Source organism: Perca fluviatilis, chromosome 4, assembly GCF_010015445.1.
Source record: "Perca fluviatilis chromosome 4, GENO_Pfluv_1.0, whole genome shotgun sequence".
Classification (NCBI taxonomy): Eukaryota; Metazoa; Chordata; class Actinopteri; order Perciformes; family Percidae; genus Perca; species Perca fluviatilis.
Genome location: NC_053115.1, coordinates 5,879,034 through 5,905,847, shown reverse-complemented (window position 1 = coordinate 5,905,847; position 26,814 = coordinate 5,879,034). Strand labels below are relative to the sequence as shown.

Here is a 26,814-nt window from a genome sequence, read left to right as displayed (position 1 = left end):
CAACATAAGTGAAACCATCTGCAAATGAAAGTATTTCTGCTGGACAAAAACATTTCAGACTCCCTCAGTGCAAGTCCAACTAGCCTCTATATAAAATACACTTTGTGACATTATGCAGTCCCTCCAGAAAAACGCGATTATGCGATCGCACAATTCAATGCATAATCAGCCAAAGTCCGCATTTTATGCGGGGACCGCATTTTTTCAAATACGCCGCACTTTCGCCGCATAAATTTCCGATTTCCGCGCAAAATATGCGGGGCTTGCATGATTTCATAATCCCCGCATTTTCGTTGCAAAAAGTCCCATATATCTTAGCAGAAAGTGGAAAAATTTTGCGTTTACTTCACACAAGAGCAGCCATTTTCCCCTGTTGCCATGGGAATGTTATGAAGTGGCGTAATTACGCAATGTGAACAGCATCGAAAAGCAGGGTGTTGGGGGAATCACTTTTTTCTCTCTTTTTCATCAAGTTCCCGCAATTTTTGCAAATTCCCGCAATTTCATCGCATAAAATTGCATAAATATCCCGCATATTCCATCGCATTTTTTAAGAAAACGTGCCGCATAATCAAGGATTTTTGCCCGCAACAATGACAAAAAAATGTACGATTCTTCCGTCCCTTGTCTGGACATATTTTGATGATCCAAAAAAATCTTACAAAATGACAAATTCCAACAACATTTGAAAGCTCATCATATATAAAACAATAATTTATTATTTCTCTCATTTTACAAGACATCAAATTGTGTGGCTAACTAAGGATTTGTTAAGCCGTTTTTCTGTCCAATACATGAAACCCTAAGAAAGCAAAAGTGACTACAATGTGTGCTTCAACAAACACAGACATTTCAAATTTCAATGTGAGAAACATCTTTGTCTAAAGATACGTACATACACAATGATATCACGTTATGATGTCCTCTACATTATGTAACAGATGGTACATCGCTGGTGTTATTAACTGAAATCAGCACCATTAGAGAGAAATTAAAACTAAAAAAGTGGATTTGTTACAAAAATTATTTTTTTTTAATTTACAAAAAGTCCTTTTGAAAAGGATTATGTGTTCTACCTTGCAGGAAAATAGCATTGTTTCCATAAAAGCACTAAGTATGCATAACAGTAAAATACTGATAAGAGATATATAGTACAAACAAAATAATGCAAAATAGTGTAAATGCTGGCTGTTTATGTATGGCACATGGTCTTTACACACTTTCAAAACCCTCCAAAAAGAGTCACATATTGTGTTTGTGTTTCCAAAATTATTTAAAAGGGCAAGCAGAAAGGTAGAAAAGGTTATTGAAAGAATTTGAAAAAAAATGTTTTCAAAATCATCACCATAGCCATGTCCCATTCATGTCGAGTTCAACCATCATTATAAAAGGCCTTCTCTTCACCGCAGTGGTGGAAAATGTTTGTCCAGGAAAGGCTTTCTTTATTTCCTATATACAAAATGTTGCCACATTGAACGAGGCAGGAATCTCTACCCCTACTGGTAGTGTCCTATGTACAGTCCATTACACTCCAGTCTGTCCTCCTCTGGCTGGCCCGCCACCTGAACACAGAGCAGGACTTAGACTGTGGTCACAGACAGCAGTGAGTTGTAAACCCTTGTGCCATCTGGTGACTTGGTACCATGGGTGAGCAGTTCCTGGATGGTCATCCAGTTGTCAAATATTTTCTTATTTCTCTTTTTCATCATCTTTTTGTGGCTGAGTTCGATGATGTTGGGCTCCTTTTTGTCCTCTGGACCGGCCTGCTCCTTCAGACAATCGGCCCGGCTCTGCTTCATGAACTCGCGGCGCTGCCTCTGCTCCTTGGCGCGGACTGCGTGCTGCTTCCTCTCCTCCTTGCTCCAGTAGCGGCCCATCTTCAGCTCGCTGATGGCGTCGTCATCCGTGGTCATACCGCTGCGTTCCTCGTGAATGCGCAGGGCGCGCTCCCTCAGCAGCTTGTCCCGGATGGGCCGCTTGGTGATGTAGCGTGTGCCGTCGCTGCGGATCTTCACCTTCCACTCCATCTTAGGCTCCAGGTCGCTGGGGCTGATGGCATCTCGGCACATGCTGACCAGACTCATCTGGCTCTGGGCGTACTCCACGGCGGATTTCTGCTGGATCAGCTGCATGTAGCTCTGGTAGTGCTGGGCGTGGGCCGGGATGTGGGCGTGCTTGTACGGTGAATGTGGCTGGGAAAAGCTCCGCCCGGATTTCCCGGACTCTCCCAACTTCCTCTCCTTGCTCTCGGCTTGCGAGGCTCCATCCGGATCCTTGGAGGAGCCTCTGCTCCGACTTGGGCCACAGGCTTCCTGGACGGGGGACAGGAGAGGTTTGAGGATCCTGCCGCTAGAGCTGGCGGAGCCGGACGCACCGGCCGGACCCTGACTCTCCGCTCCTCGACGGAGCGAGTTGTCCGGAGACAGCTCCAGCGTGAGAGGGGTGCTGCGGCAGCTCTCGCCGGTGTTGTAGGCGCTGGAGCTGTCCTTGTCCGATTTCTCCGGCAGCTCCGTGATGTCTGAGAGCTCGTGGCGCCGCGCGTCGATGCTGGTGTTGTAGTTGCGGAAGCCGCTGTTGTGGAGCATCCAGGACTCGCGGCACTGCTCCCTCAGCTGCTGCATCTTGTGAGCGCGGACGATGTTCAAGCACTCCAGCTCGATGGTGCGCAGCTCCTCGTTGAGCATCTCCAGCTCTTTGTCCACACACTCTTGGTCCTGGCCTTCGGCCCCGCCCCCCTGGTGGTATAGACCCTGGGCTCCACCGCTCCTCATCTGGCACTTCAGCTCCAGGAGTTCTCTGAAGCGCTCGCACTCGTCCGCCGGGATGCCCAGGAAGTCGGCGTCAGCGTAGTCGGCGGAGATGAAGGACTCGCCGCTGAAGGGCAGGTCGGTGCTGCCCAGGGTGTCCTGGCTGTAGGCGAGCTTCCGGCAGCTGCCCAGCGTGTTGGTGGTGTGGTCGTCGCCGAGGTTCTCCTGCTCCGAGCTCTCGTCGTTTCGCGTGCTCTCGTCTGTGCGACCCACCCCGCTGTCCTTCTCGTGGTGGTTGGACAGCAACGTGGCCGTGTCCGTGGTGCCCCCGTCCTCCTCGTGCTTCTTCTGTAAAAATCAGACAACGGGACGAATCAGGAACACTGCCGCACCGTGCAAGTGTGTAAAACACATTTTGTTGACTGCAATTATTAACCTTGCATTACAAAAATCTTGTAAACCAAACATACAACACACTAGGGGTGGGAATCACCAGAGGCCTCACGATACGATATCATCACGATACTTATGTCACGATACGATATTATTGCGATTTTAAACATAATGCAATATTCTGCGATATATTGCAATTCATTAACTTCTTTCCAACTTCAAATTTTTCCCAATTTCAAATTATGTCCCCAAAAGGAAACTTTGTCAACATCTGTTTTATCTAAAAAGATACATTTCTGTTTGTTCATCTCACTTCAGTTGTATTGCTGCAAAATCTGATTGTCAAGCAGACAGACTGACCAACACATATGTAATAAAAGATCGATACTTGGCGTCTGTGTATCGATACAGTATTGCCACAGAAAATATTGCGATACTATGCTGTATCGATTTGATTTGATTAGACTTTATTGTCCACCTTAGTGGAAATTTGTCTTCGACTTCTCCGACAGATATACATCAATGACAATATACATACATTTTTTCCCCCACCCCTACAACACACATATATCAAGCTGCAAATAAACAGTTTTCACAAATATAATTGATCTCCTTTAAAACCTGCTTCTAAACATCCTCCTTTATTAACAACAACTCACCTTTTATTTATTTTATCAAAATGGGCCAATAACAAAGGCTTCATGTGTCTCCAGTTGTGAAATGTATCTAGGTACATTTACTCAAGTACTGTACTTAAGTAAAAATTTGTAGTACTTGTACTTTACTTGAGTCTTTTCCTTCCTACTTCTACTCCACTACATTTCAGAGAGAAATATTATTTTTACTCCACTACATCAATCTGACAGCTATAGTTATTCGTTATTAAGATTTTGCACCCAAATCGCATGTGGTTTATAAAATACGATGTTTTATTATACATTAAACTACCCAACAATATACAGGCTTACAAGTACAGCTGAAATGAGACGTATAAATTGATTTATAAATTGATTGGTGGAACGGTTTGGACCGTTTCCAGTTTGTGAGGACTTTTACTTTTAATACTTTAAGTACATTTTCCTAATGATAGTCACATACTTTTTTACTTAAGTATCATTTTCAATGCAGGACTTTTACTTGTAACAGAGTATTTTTACAGTGTGGTATTATTACTTGGTATTAGGATCTGAATACTTCTTCCACCACCATGTCTTCTTTCCACAAAGTGGGGGAATAATGTTGCCAAAAAACAACTGAACAGCTGTTGACCTTAGCAGAATTGGCTCGGCCAAAGTAATCTATAGATGAACATATGCGTTGGTGCAGATTGATTGTGCCAGTCTGTCTCTACATGCTGTGCGTGTGTGTGTACCTGCTGCAGTCTGCTGGCAGTGAACTGCATGGCCTGATGGTGCTGCTGCTCCAGCATGTCCATGTGGAGGTCATCCAGGAAGTCGTTCCTGTCATCATCCATCCAGCCCTCGTCCAGCTGGGATGCAGCGGGGACAGGATACGCCTCATTAGATGCAAATATTTCACTGCAAAGCTTTACTCAAAAAGTGGAACATCTACTATTGAAAGTCTCACTCTCGTTTGTTAGCATGGCATTTGGTTCCACAAGTGGCCATATGAGGTTTCAACTAGGGCTGCACGATATGAGGAAAATATGCGATAGTCTCGCATTGCCAGACCTTCCTCCACAGCGCTGTGCAGGAGGGTCTGGCGAGTCCACACAGTATTCCGGGATGGGAGAAAAACGTGCTCTGGTTTATTGGCATTTCTTTAAACCAATCAGGTGGTCACCAATTGGTGCAGTGGTGGCCTAAAGGTTAGAGAAGCGAGTTTGGGACCGGGAGGTCGTCGGTTCAATCCCCAGACCGACAGGATATATTGGTGGGGGAAAGGTGAAGAGGCCGCTTAGTGCAACCTTCCTACCACGGAGGGGGGTTGGGGAGGGGGTTTTTGGTGTGGGGGGGGGGGGGGCGGGACTCTAATAATCAGCTGTGAATGTGTTCATGGGGAAAGGTGGCAACTCTTTGTGATGTCCCCTGATAAATAAAAAGGGAAAAGGAATCACATCATCATGTATGACGATAAATAAAGTATGCCACTGCAAAATAGCCGCGTAGGAATTGTTTTGGTGGAACTTGTTTTGGTGGAACGTTATGTGTTCAAGGTTGTTTTATTGGACGAAGAAAACAGGAGGATAGATAGTCTGCTAGCTGGGTGGGGTCTGGTTTATTTACTAGAGAGAGTCTGAGGAGCAGGTTAAGGAGAGAAAAACCCCAAGTGGCGGATTCCGCCTAAGTGAAGGCGGTATCTGCGCCGCATCGGAAGGGAAAGGGATGACAGCCGCGTGTGGTTGATATTGTGGTTTTTTCTAAAGAAAACTGGTATAATTTTTTATAATCTTTTCATCATTGGATAAGAAGAAGGGGTTTGTAACCAATTACCGTTCGTTGGGATAACACACCAGGTTCCCTGGGGCTTTTCTAACTTGGGTGTAGCATTGGTTTTTTTTTGGTAGCGTAAGTGCGCGTTATCAGCTGAATAGCGCGGGGAGGGGCTAGCGGACCACGTTGTATATTCTTAAATGAACCCAAATAATAATGCAATTGATACCAAAGGAATTTACACTGCAGGGTACACTGTTAGGTTATGCACTCATAAAGCTGCGAGATGGATTGAAAAGTTTTGTAAGTCACCAGAAGTTTATGTAAATCACTCGCCTGCTGGCTTCTGCTCTGCTCTGTTGTTGTTGCTGCTGTGAGTCTTTAACTGCGGTAGCGCAGCAGCAGCAGCAACAGCAACAGAGAGCAGAAGAGAGCGGCAATGTTCGGCGCTTTCAAATTGTAACGTTTATGAAGTACTAAGTAGGAGATGGTATCAGATACAAATGCGGTCATTATTAGGCAATAAACAGTTAACAATTAGTATTACTATTTCCTAATAGTGCAAAGATAGGTTTGGAATATGACCACGGATTACCTTCGACAAAAGAATACAACATTAGTTTTCTACTGACATTTTCTTTCAACTAACACGAAATAAATATTAATGTAGTATTTTCGCAAAATGTAATCCGCGTGCGATATGGTTATTGCGCCAGTTGATATCGCGCTGACGATTAAAAAAAAAACTGATATATTGTGCAACCCTAGTTTCAAAATGTCATTTCTTGTTGTTATTGACATTCACTGAGTTCACACCCATAATGACATCCAAATTACCTGGATCTCTGGTCGGGCCACCAGCAGAGAGATATTCTGGTTCCCCTCACTGGTCAGCAGCGCTACAGCATCCTCCCGGTTCTGGATCTCAACACCATTGATCTTGGGGGACAGAAGGACATATTGCAATACCGGATCTTTTCAAAATAAAATGATACTCTAAATTTCCACATGTATGCTACATTTATCTATAACCACCACTTCTTGTCATATTGTGTTTTTCAATTGGTGATTTGTTTAACAAGCAAGCAATGCGGTCCTAGAAATATACATAAACTGAGTATTAAAGAGACAAGTAAAACTGCTGAGATTTCTCTGAGATCTTACCTGAATGATTTTGTCCCCTTCTCTAATCCTGCCGTCCTTGGCAGCAATGCTGTTTGGATCAATCTAAAGAAAAGGGAATAAAACCGTAACAGATTAAAGTTAATGCCGACTTACTCTGTCCGCTCTGAGAATTAGCTTTTATATATTTATATACACTACCGGTCAAAAGTTTGGGGTCACTTAGAAATTTCTATTCCACTCCATTAAAGACAAAATACCAGCTGAGATAAGTTGCATAGTTTTTTTAATCAGGGCATCAGTTTTCAGATTACGTTATGTGCTTACATAATTGCGAAAGGGTTCTCGACTGTTGTAGAAAGAAGTGGCTGATCTTTAATGCAATATCTACATAGCCCATTATCAGCAACCATTCATCAATGTTCCAAAGGCACATTCTGTTTCCTAATCTGATATCATTTTAAAAGGCTAACTGAGAAAACATTGGAGAACCCTTTTGCAATTATGTAAGCACATAATTTAATCTGAAAACTGCTGCCCTGGTTAAAAAAAACAACGCAACTGATCTCAGCTGGTATTCTGTCTGTAATGGAGTGGAATGGAAATTTCTAAGTGACCCCAAACTTTTGACCGGTAGTGTATTTCTTCCACTTACTGAGTTAAAGTGAACATCATTACGGCTGGCAGTGACTATTTACTTCCTGTTAAAGTAGATTTGTGATCTACCCTGCACCACATACCTCACTAATGTAGATCCCAGCCTCATCCTCATCATCAGTCCTGTAGCAGATCGTCAGGCCGAGCTTCTCTTGGATATTGGCCCGGTACAAATCCACTTCCTTGTAAGACAAATGCACAAATTAATATCCCTACATACATCTGAAAGTATTGGATTTTTTTCTTCTTTCAAGATTGAGTAGAAAATGGTTGTATATTTGCTCATGTTTTTCTGGACGGACTGAATATACAGACTACGAAATGGGATCATGGAGCAACAGTGATCCATCAATCACTGTAATGAATGTTTCAGCTGGACGCAGGGAAGCCATTGGCTTTCTTAGAGGCCCACTGACAGAATGAGAGATGATGCAGTGGATTGCAGATGGGCAGCGAGCCGTTTTTCACTTGTCAACACCTGTAATCTCCCAGATACAGATAAAGATACGAGCAGTGCTGTTCTTTGAGGGCAGAGGATGGGCTCTGTAAGGGTCAACCCACCCGAAAAACTGAGTCGCACCGGATTACTGAAGACTATCTTGACAAAATAGATTGACATATACTCCTTTTTTTGCTCGGCAGTTAGATGACAAATGTAAGAACTACTTTCACTTGCGTTATAGCTAGGCTAAATGTGAACTCAGGAGCCGTTGGTGCAACGGGTTCTTCAGGCTCGTTGCCTGGCAACTTTACGTCAATGACAAAATGCCAGACAAGAAAGCGAATAAACATAATTCTCAAAACGTCAAACTATTCTTCTTAACTGCTAAAAATCTAAAATATTTTCACTGAATTAGGCAAAAGCTAAATATTTTAACATGACTATCTAGTCACCTATACAGGCATCCTATTATTTTTTTTATCTATTCTTGCGCAAACTAGAAACATTATGATCTATACTGAGTGACAAAGCATGTAAGGAAACTGATCTGAAGCAAGCAGAGCATCACTGGATCGTTTGTCAGCCGTTCCTTTCTAAGACCGAGAGTCATTCTGTGAGGACCCTGGGGTTTGTCATGCTGCACATCTGCCGTTAGCCGCCCAGAACTTCACCTTTCTGGTCTCAGCCTCATATAGCTCCTCCGTGGATATTATGAATGTCAAGCAGTAGGTGGCTGGGGATTAATGGGAGGGGGTGCCAGGGTTGGCAGAGGTCACCGAAGGAGCACAACGGAGGCTTGATCATGGCCTCATTCAGGCATCATCAGATTCATCACCGCAGACCTATTATCTGTGCCATCTAATTATCCACCAGCCGAGGAAGACTTATTAGGCCTTGTCACTAATAAGTAATGATGTCACTGTTGTGCATCTGCTGGAACAAACCAGCAACTCGATTCCTGTCTGGCCTGCACTCAGTGTCTGCATGTAGAGAGAGTGCCCCATCAATAACTGGGATTTATCAGGACTTGTGGTCACAAGCAAGGCCATTGGACTGGAGACACAAAGGCGACCTTGGGTCTGCTTCTGTAGCAATGATGCACTGCTGTCTGAATGTAGCTCTTCATTGAGTAGGTTTACATGCACACTAATATTCTGTATTCTTCTGATATTCCGAATGAGGCCTTTTTCCCAATTTGGCATTTTCCGATGAAGACATATGGGATATGCGGGTATTATTCGGGTTTTAGAAATATTCTTTGTAAACAGCGGATTCGGATGCGCCTCAACCTGGAATTTTACCGCAGTTTGCGGTAGAGATGCACGGCCAAAAGAAAAGAAGGAGAAACACAGCTACTTTTAAACATTCTGAAAGACTTGGGTATCAACAGTTTTTTGGATATGAAAAAAAAAAATTGCAACAGCGACCTTTTCAAGAAGCTGGTTAAATGAAATGAAAGAGGCACGCTGCGTTCGCACGGTCAAACAAGTCCGTCACCGGTGGAAAATTCACATTTTGCACAGCTCCAGGTAAACTAGCCTGGGAAAACCCTGACGAACTTCGGGCAAATTTGAGATTTGCTCTGCAAGTCCATCTGGCCAAAAGCTCATTCATGCCCATTCCCAATTTTTTCCAAATCAAGGCACCAATCACAACCGTTGAGGCGGGCTTCAAGCGATGACGATAGCGCAGCGACGGCGAGCAGCTTTTTGTTTACATTGGACATGACGGCCACCGCCACCGAAGCGCAGCGACCCGTTGATGCAGCTGTCGCTGCTACATCACCCGGATCGTTGGTCTGATTGGTTGAAGGACTATCCAATTGCGCCCAGAGGCATTTGAGTGGTGTCCGTTGGTGACGCCCCTTTGGAAATGGGGTGTGAATGAACCTTCTCCAGACCCACTCTCAGTTACAACTGAGAAGAGTCTGGTGTCAACCAGGCTACAGGTAAACGGGAATATTAGTAGAATATTCACTTTCATTAGCCATGTAAACAGCCTAGTGGGAATAACGTCTTTTTTCAGAATAAGGGCAAAAAACTGAATATTACGTGTAAACGTAGTCATGGAGAGGAGAGTGGAGAAGAAGGAAGGGGAGATGAGGTTTACCTCATATTCCAGCTCCTCACGCTCTATGTCCTGCTGTATCACCTCCAGGAAGTCATTGGGGTCAAAGTATGCATGTGGAGGATGCCTGAGAAAGGAAAAAGAGTGTAAGATAAGGGAAAAGAGGTGAATTTAACACAGACACATTAAAAAAAAAAAAAAGGATAAAAAAATAGAAAATCCTTTACTAACACATTTGTCAATCTGGATTTCATTTTGCCCCCGGGAGTTTGAAAATGAAATGAGAAGGAGAGAGGAAGTAATAAGAACTCAATGTAGAAATCACTCTTGAATCAGATATATGGAAGCTACATCCGGAGGCTAGTCACAAATTAACATGCCGTGTTATTAATTTGACTCAGAAATCAATTAAAGGAATCACAATCATTTATTAAAGGGAAACTGCTGCCGCCACAAGGTGGAAAATGTAGCCAGACTCTCGGAGCGCTCCAGGGCCTATCGCGCACACACACACACACACACACACACACACACACACACACACACACACACACACACACACACACACACACACACACACACACACACACACACACACACACACACACACACACACACACAGAGAAACAATTGGGAATATGCAAATATGCACGAACTAAACCATCATTTTAATGCGGCTGTGTGCCCCAGAGGAGCTGCCATCTCCAGTAGGTGACAGTGACATTTTCCCTTCAAATGTAATCCACATCCCGTCTGATCACAGCTGTGTGGTCCAAAGCAGAAGGTAAGGTGTGTTACTCTCTCAATTAAGTATTAAGGTGAAAAGTCTGACTGTGTCTCTGAGAGTGAAGTGATCTTTTTAACATTGCTGAGCTCTGACACCAAAGAATTCTTGTATCTTCTCATTTAAAGTGGATTTTCTGGAAATGTGCGTTTAAAAAAAGTCACTTTCAGGTCAATCAGTCTCTTTTTTTTCCTTGTTTGTATATGAAACATTGTGGTTCAAATTATTTTCAACTGAGGAGGTTGCCATCCAAGTGTCAGCACACCCAGCTCTGTCTTGGCACTAGACGACCAAATACAAATAGATTTTTTGGATGTTGATTTGGCTGATTTGGGCTCAAAATCTGAATCAATTCTTCTTGCACTCGCACCAGCACTTGATCCAGCTATAGGTGGAATTAAGGTGTTCAGACCCAAAAATTGCATGGGGTTGTGCTGGTGTGGGGCGTATTGCTTCAGGTACCGATAAGATAAGATGATGAAATACGATCCAGAAGTGCTTGTTTGTGTAATAGATCAACAAAGTTACGGCTGTGTTGCGTTTGGTCAGTCTGACAAGAGTCCACTAACCCAGGTGTGTCAGATTTAGGCCACTGTGGATTTCTGTGTTCTTGATCTAATTTCACAAACTTTTAATCATTGCTTAGGAAAAAAGGAAATACGTTTTTTACCCTTCTGTCAAGGCAGCCCTGAATAAAATTCCCCGTTGACTTACAATGTGCGTGTGTACATGGGTATGTGAACATGTTTGGGGATATATGTCGGGACATCAATATGTGAGCACATGTTTATTGTATGTATTGTTTGAACAGTAAATCTTCACAGTATATATGCTAGTGGTTCAAATTCTAAGCCGTCTACTCATTTTAACCACGTTTTCTCTCTAGTTCTTCATGAACTGAGTTGGTACTCACTCCTCTGGAAGCAGATACTCCTCCAGCTCCGTCATGGGGGGCGAAGACGGAGACAGCTTGGTGAGGGCCATGATGTGCTGGAGGGTGATGTCTGTCTGGGTGCTGATGTCTGAGACCTGGGTGTCACCAGCCGGGCTGACCACTTTGGGACGTGGAGCACGGCGCAGTACCTGGACCATGATGGGCTCCTTGGCGGTGCGGAAGGCCTCCACCGCCTGGTCGTGGGTGGCCTTGGACAGGTCCTTGCCATTGACCTGGAAGAAGACGCAGCGAGAGACGAATAAGCAACTTTTGTTAAAGGTCCCATGGCATGAAAATGTCACTTTATGAGGTTTTTTAACATTAGTATGAGTTCCCCCAGCCTGCCTATGGCCCCCCAGTGGCTAGAAATGGTGATAGGTGTAAACCGAGCCCTGGGTATCCTGCTCTGACTTTGAGAAAATGAAAGCTCAGATGGACCGATCTGGAATCTTCTCCTTATGAGGTCATAAGGAGCAAGGTTACCTCCCCTTTCTCTGCTTTGCCACCCAGAGAATTTGGCCCACCCATGAGAGAGAGACCATGGCTTTCAAACGAGCAAAGTGGCAGTTGGTCAAGGCCACACCCCCACCCTCCACCATGCCCCCCCCCCCATCCCCCCCTCCTCCTCAATAGCTACAGACACAGGAATGGCACATACTAAGAAAAGCTCATTGTGGGACTGGCTCTAGTGGCTGTAATTCTGCACCAAGGCTGAATTTCGGGAAAGAGACTTCAGATACAGTATTAGGGGACCACTAAGGCCTATATAAAAGAGACTTCAGATACAGTATTAGGGGACCACTAAGGTCTATATAAAAGAGACTTCAGATACAGTATTAGGGCACCACTAAGGCCTATATAAAATCATCCAAAGAGCACCATGTCATGGGACCTTTAAAGAATTCTGTGTGGTTTGTTGGTGGAGAAGAAACAGGAGGAAAATCACAAGGATGCAAAAGATGCAAGCTTTTTATTCCTTCCACATTTGGCGTTGTGATCTCTGAGACTGAAGAGGATATTTATTATTCCAAACTGATGTGATCATCATCTCTGATGTTTCAGGCCTCACATGAAGCACTGTGCGCGGGCAAACTCAGCAGCAATATTCTGTCGGTGAAATGACTCATTACTGCTCAGCTTGTTTTACAGGGTCGCAGTTGGGCCGCGTAGAATAAGACCTTAATTAGGATGAGCCTCTTTTTAATTAATCCAGATCATTAGCTGAGGCTGCATGGAGGAGCCCTCATTTAGCTAAGTCATCTCTCAGCAGAGGATAAATTTGACCCCCCCCGCCCCCGTCAGAGACAGTGGAGTGGGTGCCGCCCGTTAACCTGAGATTAATTTGAGTAAAACGCTGCAGCGTGTCGCAGAGAATAGGCCAAATTAGTTTTGTTGAGCCACTTAAGGCCTCTGTGTGCTGATGAAAGTCCCTGCTCTCAATGGAATGTGTGACCGGATCCAATGAGACTTAACGTTTAATAAAGAAGACTTAAGTCTGCACACATATCTATGCTGTCCAAAATGTCAGGCCTTGCGCACGGATACAATTTTGATCGTGCTTTGGCCCAAATGCCACTGGAAGTTCACCAAAGCATCTTGTGTTGGAGCAGAAAGAGGAGACGTAAAACCCCAAACATTATTTAACCCAGTGAACTTTAGAGTTAAAGTCCCCTGCGGCCGCCTGGATGAATATTGCATCCTGGGTCATCCCACTGGCCCTCTGACTTTATCAGGGTTAACACAGAGCTGCTGATTTGCTTTCAATCACCGTATCATACAGATTTTGTCGGTTTGTGATTCCTAGATGTGTCGAAAGCTTTGATAGAATCTCAGCCTGGGGCTCTGCTCATTTCACAGACTCAACGCTCCCTTCCTCCTGCCTCTCCAAAGCAGACATGCACATGCTCAAAGCTTTCTTTAGAATCAAGTAACTTTCTAGTGTGCAGAGTTGCACGTCATTAGGCGTGTCATAAATCTTTAACGTCCTTTCTCACTCCTCCTGACCTCTAAAATACATGCAAGTCCGTGTTTGAGGATTCATTTTCTGATAAACGTGGCTGGTTGGTACGCCTGCCTCCGGCTACGGTTGTCTCATTCGAATTCGAGACACACTTTGCAGACTTAACTGTGGTGCTGCACATAAGGAGTGGCAGCAATATTAAATCTCCAGGGAATGAATGCTGTATATACATAACCTGACTTTGACTAGACAATGTTAAAACTGAGTAAATATTTCTATAAAGGAGTACATATAGAAACCAAAGGCACTGGGCTGGTGTGTGTGTGTGTGTTAAGAGAAAGAACATAGGCAGGAAAAGGCGGGAACTCAATGCAGAAGTCAGAAGAGGCTATGTGCCCACTAATAACCAGAAGAGATGAGTGCTAATCCTGGGTCTGCAGGATAATTGGATCATCTCATTGGACTTAAACTTCTAGTCCTTTTTCTACATCAAAAATGAAAAGCTCATCTATTTGCTGTGTGCGCTGAATAATTTGACGCTGAGAAAAGCGAGTTATCATATCACAGAATATTAATATATGACATCCTACTCAAAACAAAACTAAACAACCTTGAGATTTAAGAGCACTGATTTCTCTCTCTCTCTCTCTCTCTCTCTCTCTCTCTCTCTCTCTCTCTCTCTCTCTCTCTCTCGTGCACAGAAAAAAAAGACTGGCTTTGAGTTGAAAACACAAGCAAAACAAGTAACATCACAACATAACAGAATGCATCTAAATTCTTCTCTGCTGTTGCTGCTGGTATCAGTAATAAGCCTTCCTGAAATCACACGGGACCTCACATCCTCAACCATCTTTGTTTCCCACAGCGAGCCATGATGTTGTACATCAGCTGAGGAATACAAGTGCCTTTGTGCTTTATTCTCTCTGCATGCAGGCTCCAACAGTCCAACCTGGCTGCCAGGAATCCCGGGGCTACTCGAAGCCAGTGAACCAAAGACAAAGCCTTTAGCCCCCCGTCTTGTTGAGCCCGGAGCATTCTGCCTCAGTGCTCTCTCAATGGGAGGGGGGGGGGGAGGGGGGTGGGGGAGTCTCCTCCCAGCTGTGGAGGGGGTCCCACAACCTCCATTCACTACGCTCACCTCTGACACAGAGCGGCCCTCTGCAGCACACTGGGAAAAAACACACAACACTCCCCTGACACAATACACAATGCTTCACCACCGCTGGGCTCTCCGACTTCAAGAAAGTCAAATATCACGATATTCTTGACGAAATATGTCGATGTTGATGTTACAATATTGTAGGGTTGCCCATTGGTGCTTTCACAAAATATTTTCACAATGAGATTTTAGATAAATAACCATCAATAATGTCGATATAATGACTAAGTGGGTAAAGGCAAATAATAAAACTGCTAATAAGTCTGGTAAGTTCATAAAATGACATCTCTTTACTGTAAGGGCGCTGACACCCCAACCCGATTATCGGCCGTCGGACAGTCTGGCGAGGTCGGTGACTCGAGTCTGTTCGGTGCGTTCCGTGCCGTCGTCAGCCCGAGGAGCCGTCGGCGTCTATTTTGGCCGATTTGACTTGTTGAAGCGGCCAGTGGGCAGTCAGACTCAATGACCAATCTGATTGGTGGAGTGCTAGCCCTTGCCTAGCGAATCAGTGCTTCTTCCACAAGAAGAAGCCCGAGAGCTGACAACGCCAGTATCTTCTTATTACTCGCCATGGTATTTTCTTCCGTTCAGCGAGTAATGACAACAACGATCCTTGACCACTATCAACACTCTCTGATGAAAACAATGACTGACGACAGCGTGCTCTGCGTTTACTAGGTCTATAGAGATGTTCCGTCATTTCGCACGCGCAGAACGTACGCTCAAGGCGCCTTTTTTGAGAGACGGGAGCCGACTGATTATTCCGACTGCCTTTTCTGCCGACTTGTACGGTGTGTCAGAGTCTTAATGCAGCCTTTAAAATCAGGAAAAGACAACACTTATGCCATATTAGGATATTACGATTTCCAAAATCTAAGAAGACATCTAGTTTCATATATCGATATAATATCGATATAATGCCCAGCCCTATCTCCAACTATGCCATGTTAACCCTCTGCCTTAACCCTTGTGTTGTCTTTGGGTCAAATTTGATTCGTTTTTATATCAGAAATATGATTCTCTTTTTAACTACCTAATTTTAATTACCCAAAAATAACATGGATGATTCCATACAACGCGCTTTGTAAGAACAACATAAGATCGGATCTCTACTTTCATTGAATTTTGGGTGTTTTGTTAAATATTTTAGCATTTGAAAAAGAAATTAAAATGTTTCGAAACAGTATCCTCTCTGAACTTTGGCATATATCCTTCTGTGATTATCCTTCCTTTAATATTTGCCTAAATTATTCATTATTTGGGGTTTTTTTTAACTCAAAGATTAGGCATAATTTCCTATTAATGACATTTATTGACCATGAATTCCAAAAATAAGTGTAAAACTAGTAATAAGTCGGCGTTAGTGGTGTTTAAACATGGTAGTGAAAGGAAGTGCAAAACGGCACAAAAGTGCATGGTCCAATGGAAGACAACACAAGGGTTAAACCAGCGAAAAGCACAAAACTCAAGCTGATGCAGTAATGAGCCAAAGGCACCAGACTCGGAATGCCTCCTTAACTGTAATCTAAGGCTAGATTCACCTTTGCAAACGCTTGAGCTGTGGTTCGTGTTGACACAGCGCAACGATGACTGACACTCAGAAATGACACTGTCGACTGCTGGTGCATCCTCCGAAAGGGCTCTTTGTTAAATCCATTTTAATTACAAGAGGGCAGCAACGCCCTGCTTAAAAGAATACTAAGTAGGTCTAAACGTCACGTCAGCTGTGTCGGTGTTTGGGGAGGAATTTACACAGCTGTGTCTTTGCTATTCACACCCTATTTTCTTTAATTAAAATATCACATTTGACCTCTGGTGCAACGGTGGAATCGGGAACCTGTAATCCTTGCACAGGATTTGATTTAGGCCGTTTCGGAGCAAACCAGGATTCCAGTTTTCATGAGATATCTATGCCTGTCGTCAGCGCTCTGGGTAATAATTAGGGGCAGCAAGGGTAAACCGTGTCCCGAGCACCGGCGCGGTATATTCCACGGAACGCAAATTAAGCTGTATTGAGATGCTGATATGGGAATATACTGGGGGGGGTTGTGTGTGTGTGTGTGTGTGTGTGTGTGTAATCAGTGATTTCTAACCTGCTGCCAAAGATGCTCATCTGCCAGGCAGTGAGCTCAATCTCTTTCATTGTTATCTTTGTATTATGGTAGACGGGGTGAGGCTGCCTCAGCTTTTCATTTATTCCTTATTTAATCAGGTAGTGTCATTGATATTGAAGTTGTTATTCACGAGAGCCCTGATATCAACAAAGTAACAAACAATAATCAGTCTAAGTTTAAATCAAATTGAACTGATCATATTGACAAGCCTTGCCTCCCTGACATGCCTGTCAAGTTTTTTGTGTTCGTACACACATGCTGTTTATCACGACAGCAGATTTAGCACTAAAAATTCCTAGTATATTTTTTTGCTGGGTCTGTGATTTCAGACAGAGGTAGTTTGTCAGAGGCAGACAAACTGAGCTGAGGTCAGCTCCATGAGTAGCTTGATAACGCCGTCTGTAGTTAACTTTTTAAGATTTACAGCCGTCCTCTTCATAGGTTTCTAAAAACACTGATGTATATGTTGCCATTTTTGTTGGCTACACTCTGCATTTTGCTTGATTGAAGATGGTGGCGGTGCTGCATTTTGTACCATGTGTTGTGTATTGGGTTTGTGGTGTTACGCCCCTGGAGGCCAGGGTGAGCATGTCAAGCTCTCACCTACACACACCTGCAAGCTAGAATCACTCTGATGTTCCCTTTGTGTCAGCGCACCCTGAGGAAGGCTCAAGTCGACACGCATTGGTGTATTTTTAATGTCTTGCCCTATTTAAAGGCCTTTTATCACTTTTTGGATTTTTTACGACTTTTTTTTTGGTCATAATTCTTCTTCCTTTTTATGAATTGCATTCCCTTCCATGAGCACCGCTGGTTAAAGGGATACCAGAAGCACACCTGCCACTTATTTCACTTATAGCCGACTTGTTTTAAAAACTGTAAAAGCAGTCTTAAAGATGCACTTGATATCTACATACATGATACTGTACTTAAAGACTGAGGCTAATTTCTAATGGCTATGAACTAAAAATGAGCATAATAACCAGATTATGATCGGTGTAGAAGCTATGGAAATACATAAATAGTATTGCTCTTCTATTGCAGAATAGAGCCAGTTAGCCTTTGTATTATAAGTATGATAAAATCAGTTATTTCATTCTAACATAACCTTGTTAGCTAACATACTTGGAAAAGCAACACAGAGATTAGATTGATCCTTTATTATTCCTATTTTAAAAGAGCTATTACAGGACAAAAGGCTTTTAGGATGGGAACTTGTGCTCGGCAGGTGTTAACACCAGCGGGACAGAGCTGTTGATGTTACCCTACATTGTGATATAGCATCCAGGACCAGTTTTCACACAGTGGGGAAATACTACACAGTGGATGTGCTATTGTAAACAGAGCTTTTTTTCTTTAATGGAACATGAAACTCCACAAAATAATGTAGTATGAAATGCTCATGCTTTGATTGGACAGTTGATATATGGTTTATAATTATATAAATATAACAATCAACGAAAACAGGGAAATTAATTGATGAAAAAATGTAAATGGACTGCATTTCCAGTATATTGCGCTTTTCTAGTCTTGCAACAGGACATCATGACTTTGTGTAAACATACACGCCCACTTTCTTAAGCCAAGTGGCGTGTTATCTGTATGCATTTTGAGCTATGTGTATGTTTACACTGTATACAGCGGACGCAAACATACATATCGCCACTTGGCGCGTCTGGCGAGGTCGGTGACTCGAGTCTGTTCGGTGCGTTCCGTGCCGTCGTCAGTCCGAGGAGCCGTCGGCGTCCATTTTGGCCGATTTGACTTGTTGAATCGGCCAGTGAGCAGTCGGACTCAATGACCAATCTGATTGGTGGAGTGCTAGCCCTTGCCTAGCGAATCAGTGCTTCTTCCACAAGAAGAAGCCCGAGAGCTGACAACGCGAGAAAAAAAGCTACGGTTGGTTTTCGGAAAAGAAGAAAGCGACGGTTGACTTTAGGAAATGTGAGACGCGGGACACGAAGGAAACATGGCGCGCGGGACACGATCCCCGGTCTCCGGGGTGAAAGTCCTGTGTTTTAACCATCCACCACCCCGACCAACCTCCCTGCGCGGATTTTTGCCCTTTCATACTACTCGCTATGGCGTAAATTCACACGCAATCGCAAGGTAATGTAAGTCAATGGAGGCCAAACGGCGTTGATAAACACGCGGAAAAGCGAGTATGCGTCTTGATAACACGCCAATAATGGCAAACGAATTGGCGTGTCATACATACGCCTCTTCATGAGATCAGTCTGAGCCTTAACAACTACTCAAAGCACCGTTACTATAGTGAGTCCAGGAACCATTCACAAGTAAATTCATACACTGGTGGCCGAGGCTGCCATCCAAGGTGCCACCTGCTCATCAGATTGGTAGACGACCGCTCTATCACCTGAGCCACCACAGCTGCCCAAAAAAGATTAGCATATGGTAAATTCTGATCATTATCATTATCATTATGCAGTACGGTATTCGGCAGTATTTTAAGTCAATTCACTGCCTGTGTTGTGTAACATTTGTCTTTGATACAGCCATTCAATCGCCACCTAATCCTTTAATAAAGAGGAGAAGAACATCATTAAAGAGCCAGTGTTTCTGTTCCTTGGGGGAACGCAGTGAGGTGAACAGAGTGGAAACTCTGCCAGGCAAACGGTGTCTTTCAAAGTCGGGCAGAGGAAACCCTGGGAACTTCACTCTATAGACGAGCATTTTAAAGAGCCTAAGAGCCGGAGCGCTCGCCTCCTCTTTCTGCTCGGATACACTTCTTAGACAAATTCTTCAAAGTCTGTATTTCGGAAAACAGAGAGGAGCGCTGACGTGATAGAGAGCATGAAGACTTGCAGGCTACATAAGAGGGGCTATATAACATTTGAGTGGCAGTCTAAATGTGGGTCATTCTACTTAAAAAACAGTTAATCCCGCTTTTATTTCACTTTTAACAATTTTCATAGCAAAGAAAGAAAATGCTGTGAAATAAAAATGTGTGTATGTGTGTGTGTTCTATCCCCAGGGTACCTGTTTTTGTGACAGGCTCTTGTAAGTAGTGTCACAATTTTAGGCTCTCTATCCTGTCCTCCTTCCCGACATCTCTTCCCTGTGTGTATGTGTGTGTGTGTGTGTGTGTTCTAAGTGTGTCTTTAAATCTGCACACGTCGCTCTTTTAACTGCCTAGACCGAAATCTCTCCAAGGTGTGAGTCTTGGAAACACGACAGCGTTTATTTGCCACAGTGTGAGAGCTTACTGAGGATTACAGAACAAACAGCTAAAACGTAATGCTGTCTGAAAGAGACACCACTGTTTACTAATCTGATTCAAGCATGGGACAGTTGTGTAATTCACATTTGATCAATTAAGAACCCAAATCACTTCCAGCATGCTTTCCGTTTCTTGCCCTCGTCTAATGAGACTAATTGAAGGTGCGACGTGAGTCTCAGGGAGCTGCTGAACTTTACTTGGAATATGATTTCTTTGACTTTTAAGCCCTTTAACAATCACCTGTTTTATCCATTGTGTTGAATAAGCGGTTTTAAAAAATGATTTTCTCTCTCAGAGAGATTTATTAGTAAAACACACTGGGCAGTAACCTGCTATCGTGCAAAAACAGTGACTCAGACTTGATGCTAATCGGCAGAAAACCAAAACCAAAGTTTTATTAGTGTATTTAAACTGAAAAATCTTGAATGCAAATACAACTTACTGTATAAAAAGGTCCAATGTGTCGCATTTCACCAATCGCTCACATTGGTCTGAGCCATCAGTACAATTTATAATGGCTGGAAAAGGCTACCAAGCTGTCACACACTAACTGATAACTTGTAGCATCTTTTTTTGCTCCAACTGAGCTCTATGCCAGCGCCAAGTCTGTTTCCTCAAGTCAGCAAAGTCAAGTAACCGCAGCTCAAACAGAGCTGCAGAGAGATATACTCCACAGGAAGAAGGGGAGCAGAGGGAGCAGACATGAGTTACGCATCAATCACACACAAAAATCAGCAACAAAGCAAGTCTTCTGGATGTCCAACCTCCCCAAAAGGATCACAGCTCCTTCCATGCATGTGGCGTCCACATTTGAGCCTAAATCATGCTGTTAATGACACATAATGCCAGACTCTGGATCAGAAGAGGAGCTCCTGGTCAAACACACTGCTGGGAAAGGCTCCCTTTTACAGCCTGATAATGGGACATCCTAATCATCCCTAATCAATCAAATGGGACTGCTCATAGGCCACATGGGCCACACGTGCTTTTATTCATTACGGGGTTGATACAACACACAAATAAAGCACAAACAAGGTGCACGATTTATAATCAGCACACTATTAGTTATGTACCTACAGTGACAGTCCGATTAAAGCACTGCTGCTCTTGTAAAACAATAGGACATTGATGCAAATTAAGAGCACTGTAGAACAGGAAACAAACCTCTTATTTGGGTATTAAGATGTATTCACGTCGAGTCACCCCTGATCAGCCCACTTGGAGCCTCTTTGGTAACGGATGAGACCGACTCGTCTGTACAGCACACCACAAACTAACATCTGTGACTCCAATATGGATTTAGAGTTGTGCTGACTTTTTATTTAGCCAGTGGCTTTGCCATGGACATAGAAAATGTAATATTCTCCTGCGCTAAGAAGTGGTTTTTTGTCTGTTGGTGAATGACCCGAGAGTCTTGTCATTCAGGCGTTCATAATTTGTGTTTAAAACGAAATATAAAAAAAAAAAAAGATTTACACTATACATAGTTTTAGATATTATTTAGCTAACAATTCACATTTCCTTTCTACAAAACATCCCGCGGGCAGTTCTCTATCAAATTTCGTGGAATTATTTTGTGGAATGAAAATTTAAATTTAATGGATTCCTCTGTGTCATCATCTAGGTATAAAAATAGACTTAGAAATGCCCTGCCATTTCCATGTGATTTTGGAAAAAAAGATAACTCTTAGTTGAACTGTTGTTTTTAATGTAAACACGGCAATTATTTCTGTTTCTCTACATGTTTTTTTTTATTTTTGTTTTACATCTTTATGAATTTTTTGCACACTAATGGCGCTTATCCACTGCTAGTACCAGCTCGACTCGACCGCGGTGCTCCGTCCTCCTTTTTCAATTGCAGATTTAGTACCGCCTCATGCGTGATGCGAGCGTGGCTGCTCGTCATAGCGACGCCGCAGGAAACTGCCGTGACCTAACGCGGCACACACACACACACACACACACACACACACACACACACACACACACACACACACACACACACACACAGAACGTCGAAGGTGTGTCAGACATACACATAGCCAGAAGACACATTTTGTTTCAAAAGAAGCTGGAGGCAGCAAAAACCACCCCCCGTCTGTGATTAGTGACGATTCTCTCCGACCAATCAGCAGTCTGCAGGTTTTCACGTCACCTTTTGGTATCGCCTCAGCTCGCTTGGAACCTCAACGGAGGGGAGACTAAAAAAAAAAAAAAAAAAAGTACCTGTTGGCAGGTACCAGGAACTTTTTTTTCATAATGGAAAACCAAAAAAGCCGAGTAGAGTCGAGCAGGTACCATGTAATGGAAAAACTCCTTTTTAAACACTTAAAATATATTTTTGATTGTGTACGTCTACATTTACGTATGTACTTTGGTTGTGGTTTTTATAAAGCCGCTTCAGGTTTCTACCACACCCTCACATGTATTTTTTTAACATTATTTGTTTTTTCACGTTCTGTGAAACAAATAAACTAAAGAGATTTAATTTGCAAAATAGGACTCATGGGACTTGATAATTATGATTGACATCCATGCGTGAAGTGACACTGAGCATTTGTCAATGACATCGGACATGTATATTGAGATCTTTATGTGGTAGGGGTGGGTGATATGGGTAAACTCTTAACATTCTTATGTACTACATCAATGTTTCCTTTCAATATGATCTCAAAGCTCACTTAAATAGTTAGATTTGTCCTGCTGTATTGTCAGGATGTCTTTATAGCTCCTTTGTGGCTGTGATCCCTCTTTGTCATTTGCTTTGGACTGACAGTAGGTACACGGGCTCCCGGGAGTGCTCCCCTGTGGCAGCCGGCCACCTGCTCCAGCGTTTAACAGATGTGACGGCACACCAGGGCCGATCTTAGCCGTTATTAAAAACACACAGTGTCAGGCTTCGGTGGCCACGCTCGGAGCTGGTGATCCCTGCTTTGTCTCCGTACGCCGTCTGTGTCAAGCCTCATTACAGGGGCTGGGGCCGAAATGGGCCGAGCTGCAAGTTCCTCTTTTCTGGTAACTGCTTTGATGACAGGGGTCTCTGACAGTGGGGAACGGGGGGCAAGAGGATTGAAGGGATGACGTGCTGTCTTGTAGAAATATTTCCATCAAATTTTTCTGTCTGTCTGGTCCAGAAGATGTCATACTGAGACCATCTGGCTCTGTGACAACTTGGCTTCTTGAGCTGAGCATGACATATGTGCACCCTTCAATCAGAAATATGGCTAATTAGGCAGTGGCACTTGGAAAGCTTCAGATAGAAAATGTTCCAGCGGGCTCATTTGTAAACTTCTATTGCTCAGCATATCAATCATTTTAGGTTTAAGATGCGGTTACTTCGCAGGGAACAAAGAGAGAAAAAATCCACAGAGGGAGACAGATACAGATAGACCTTGGAAAGCAAAGGACGTAGCAGACAAACAATAGTCCAGATCAGTTCAGCATGGATCAGAGCCCCAAAAGCCAGCTTGTGCTCAGGCTCTAATTAAGCTCTGGGTCTTGTAAGAGCCGCAGCACGGCGCCACAGCCATTACAGAGTGCTTCTTGAGAGATTAAGAGCCCTTGGACTGTCAAACAGAGTTTCCAAGGCCACTACCTTAAAGTCCCTGACAAAAGCAGCTGAGCTTACATCTCCACATGGTGCTTACCTTTAGCTTTGAAGAAAGGACGGAGGGGTTCACTGCTGTCAGAAGGGTCAAGTTTAAAAGGCAGCACTGAGCTTGCCGCAGCTCAGGCCTTAAATGATTGAAAAGGGAAAACGCTTATCTAGAAAGCCATGTTGGCTGTTTTTAATAGACCTTAACAATGTTTGATCTCCAGTAGGGCCCTATTGACAGTGCTGTCAACAAAAATGTGCCTAAGTGCAATTCCTCTGAGAAAATAATGTATGCAGACACCAATGTTCTTCATTAATTTTATCCAAACAAAGTCAAGCAAGTATTTCTAGTCCTGCCAGGATTGATTAAATGCCTTCAAGTAAAAAAATAAATAAATAAAAAATTATGCGTTTACTTTTATATAACAGTTTAAAAGCATATTTTTCATGCTTCCAACATGGGAGTTGGAGCGAAGGTGTTTAATGAACTGGAAAGATTTCAAGTGTTCATGGATTATTAAGTCCTCAGAGAGATGAAGGGGAGAGCAGAGTGGGCGCTTTGCCAGGCTCACTGAACAAGAGGCTCTGCCGGTATTATCAGTAAGGAGAAATAAGACCTCCCAGAATCCCCCCCCCAGAGGCACAAGCTAGGGATGTGCTCACACAGATTTCATTAACCACCATCTACTGTACCATGGAAAGGCACAGCACCACAAAAATGCTAACAGATATATTTTAAAGAAAAGCTTTATGTGGCCATTACTAGAGGAAGGCCGGCATCAAAAATGCTTCGTGACGCTCTCATCGTCGAGAACCAGCGCTAATTAAGCAATATTACACGAGAGGGTTTGACATCGCGTCATAATTGGCGCGACAGTGATGCGGATAGGACCAAGGGGCTTGCAACAAGGTTCGTAAGCATCACCGAAGTGCCAATGGCACTTCTGTCAGAGCAAGACTCAAGTTACAAGTCCTTGAGGGTGAGTCAAGTATTAGCAAAGGTAATATGCAAGCCTTTAACTGTAGCTGACCATGACCACTATTACAATATCGCAGCACTGGGAGTGAGTGAACCTTAAACATTTTCCTTTCAAAGTGTTTTGCACGCATAGCTGAGACCAACCAAACCTACAGAAAATATAAAAGTCGTGCTGTACAATCACACCACAACTGCTTTAAAAAGCTTTACAATAACCTGCATGGTGAATGCACCAGTGCTACTAGTTGTACATTATGAATGCACCTTCTAGTAGGACATATGTAATGATTAAACATACAAAATGTGTCAGAAGGCTGGACTGGTTGTGTCTGCTCTGTAAGGTGTGCTATCCTCGATTGATCATTGTGGTATAATTGGCCAAAGGCCATGACAACCTCACTATTTCTCATAATTCTGGGTTAATAGACAAACTATTAAGCTCCTGGTTGTATTATTACTGTAATTCAGTCACTCTTTGGGTTCGCTGCCTGATGAGTATACAAACAGAGACATGCTGTTTCAACTAGAGCTGTGCCTCTCCATCTGACCGACAACAGAAAACCTTATATACCTTTCAGTTCTCTTGTTTGTCACGTCTGAGGATACGCAAGGAAACGTTGGCTGCCAAATGGTCGGCTGATGTTTTTCTTTGGAAAATGGAGGACAGAAAAGTAGAGCTGAAATGCTTGATCAATTAATCGATTGGTTGACAGATAGAAAAATAATCCCAACTCTTTCGTCAAATCAATTCCACATTTCCAAATGTCTCCGTTTCCAGCATCTCATTTGTGAGGATTTACTACGTTTCTCTGTTTATGTGAACATAAACCGAATGGACAGTTGGTAAGACAACAGGACACATCGGAAGAAGTCACCTTGGGCTCTGGAAATTTCGATTTTTCAACAACTGATCAACTACTCGATAAAATAATCGGCAGATGGTAAAATTCCTATAGAATAGAGAATATATTTTTACGAGGCTGCCAATGTTTAAAAACAACCTGGCAAGTATGAAAAGAAATAGTGTCCCAGCCAAGACTTGCGTGGAATGATAAATTCCTTTCATAACTCTTCAGAGAGCATCACTATCATTAACCTTTTAAAACAGAACACACATTCACAGTGCATCAGAAACCATCAGGGTTATCTCTGCTGTCATGTGGGGCCGGTGGGGGCTTGGCTTGTCCGAGGGCAGCAACATGACAAATGACTTGTCATGTTAAAACCAGCACAGTGACTTTCTCTACAGTGGCAGACAGAGTAACTGACAAAAGTAAAGACTGCTGTGAGACGGACAGAAGAGGGTGAACGGCCTGCCAATCCAGGAGAAGTGACAGGCACGGTGACACTGTGACCAAAGAGACAGCAGAACAAAAGAAGTGACAGCCCTCTTCCATATACCATGTTTTTGCTGTTATTAGTTGGCTGTTGGGGGTGGATAAGTGGAGGGCTTTCTGACCCCAATGTCAGCATCCATAATCCATTTATTATGCCAATGCACAAAACCAATCTTTTCCTTGAGACGAGCAAAAACCTTTCAGTCTTTGTGTTTCATGAACAGACCTGATTAAAGCCGAACAATTTTGCAGACACAATGTCAGACTTATCTTTGGGGAGGGAGAACAGTGAGCGAGATCCACGGAGAGCTTGACCATTACGTTAATTTAAACCAGCCACTAGTCACCCGGCACCCTGTGCTGTAAATGGAGATGTCATTTGGTGTGATTGGATAATAACACTTGGCCGAGATCCATTATGGATTAAAAGAATGTGGGGGAAAAAATTGATTTGAGCGTGGTACAGAAGCCAGTCCTGGGCGACACAGTCTGTCAGAGTCATACGCTGTTTGCAGTAAGATATTTCCACTCATTAGACCGGATTGCCACTTGAATCCAAACACTCTCAGATGAATAAACCAGCACCCTGAATGAGCCGTCTCAATTAAAGTTGACGACGCAGGAGATCCCGCAAAGAACAGAGAAAGGCAACGTGCTGTAGGTTTAGTTCTGGGGCACCACACACCAGTTACACAGCAAATGGTATACCCACATTTCCTCCGCTGAAGGAATAATCATTCAGTCAGCTAAGATTCCTCATGACTAGGGCTGCAACTAACGCTTATTTTCATAGTCGATTAATCTGTTGATTATTTTCTCGATTATTTGATTAGTTGTTTGGTCAGAAAATGGTGAAAAATGTGGATCAGTGTTTCCCAAAAGCCCAAGAT

General features: G+C 43.4%; 1 protein-coding gene across 3 annotated transcripts in view; it reads right to left on the bottom strand.

Annotated features, from left to right (window-relative positions):
- Window positions 1-684: 684 nt before the first annotated feature.
- pdzrn3b (PDZ domain containing RING finger 3b) overlaps window positions 685-26,814 on the bottom strand; it is a 111,432-nt gene continuing 85,302 nt past the window's right edge. For all 3 annotated transcript variants that reach the window (XM_039798002.1, XM_039798003.1, XM_039798004.1), the window contains 7 exons: window positions 11,519-11,772; window positions 9,864-9,948; window positions 7,396-7,494; window positions 6,698-6,760; window positions 6,371-6,472; window positions 4,513-4,629; window positions 685-3,095 (listed from right to left, as the gene is read on the bottom strand). In XM_039798002.1, the coding sequence (XP_039653936.1) occupies window positions 1,581-3,095; window positions 4,513-4,629; window positions 6,371-6,472; window positions 6,698-6,760; window positions 7,396-7,494; window positions 9,864-9,948; window positions 11,519-11,772 (2,235 nt within the window). In that variant the 3' untranslated portion in view covers window positions 685-1,580. The remainder of the gene's footprint in view (window positions 3,096-4,512; window positions 4,630-6,370; window positions 6,473-6,697; window positions 6,761-7,395; window positions 7,495-9,863; window positions 9,949-11,518; window positions 11,773-26,814) is intronic.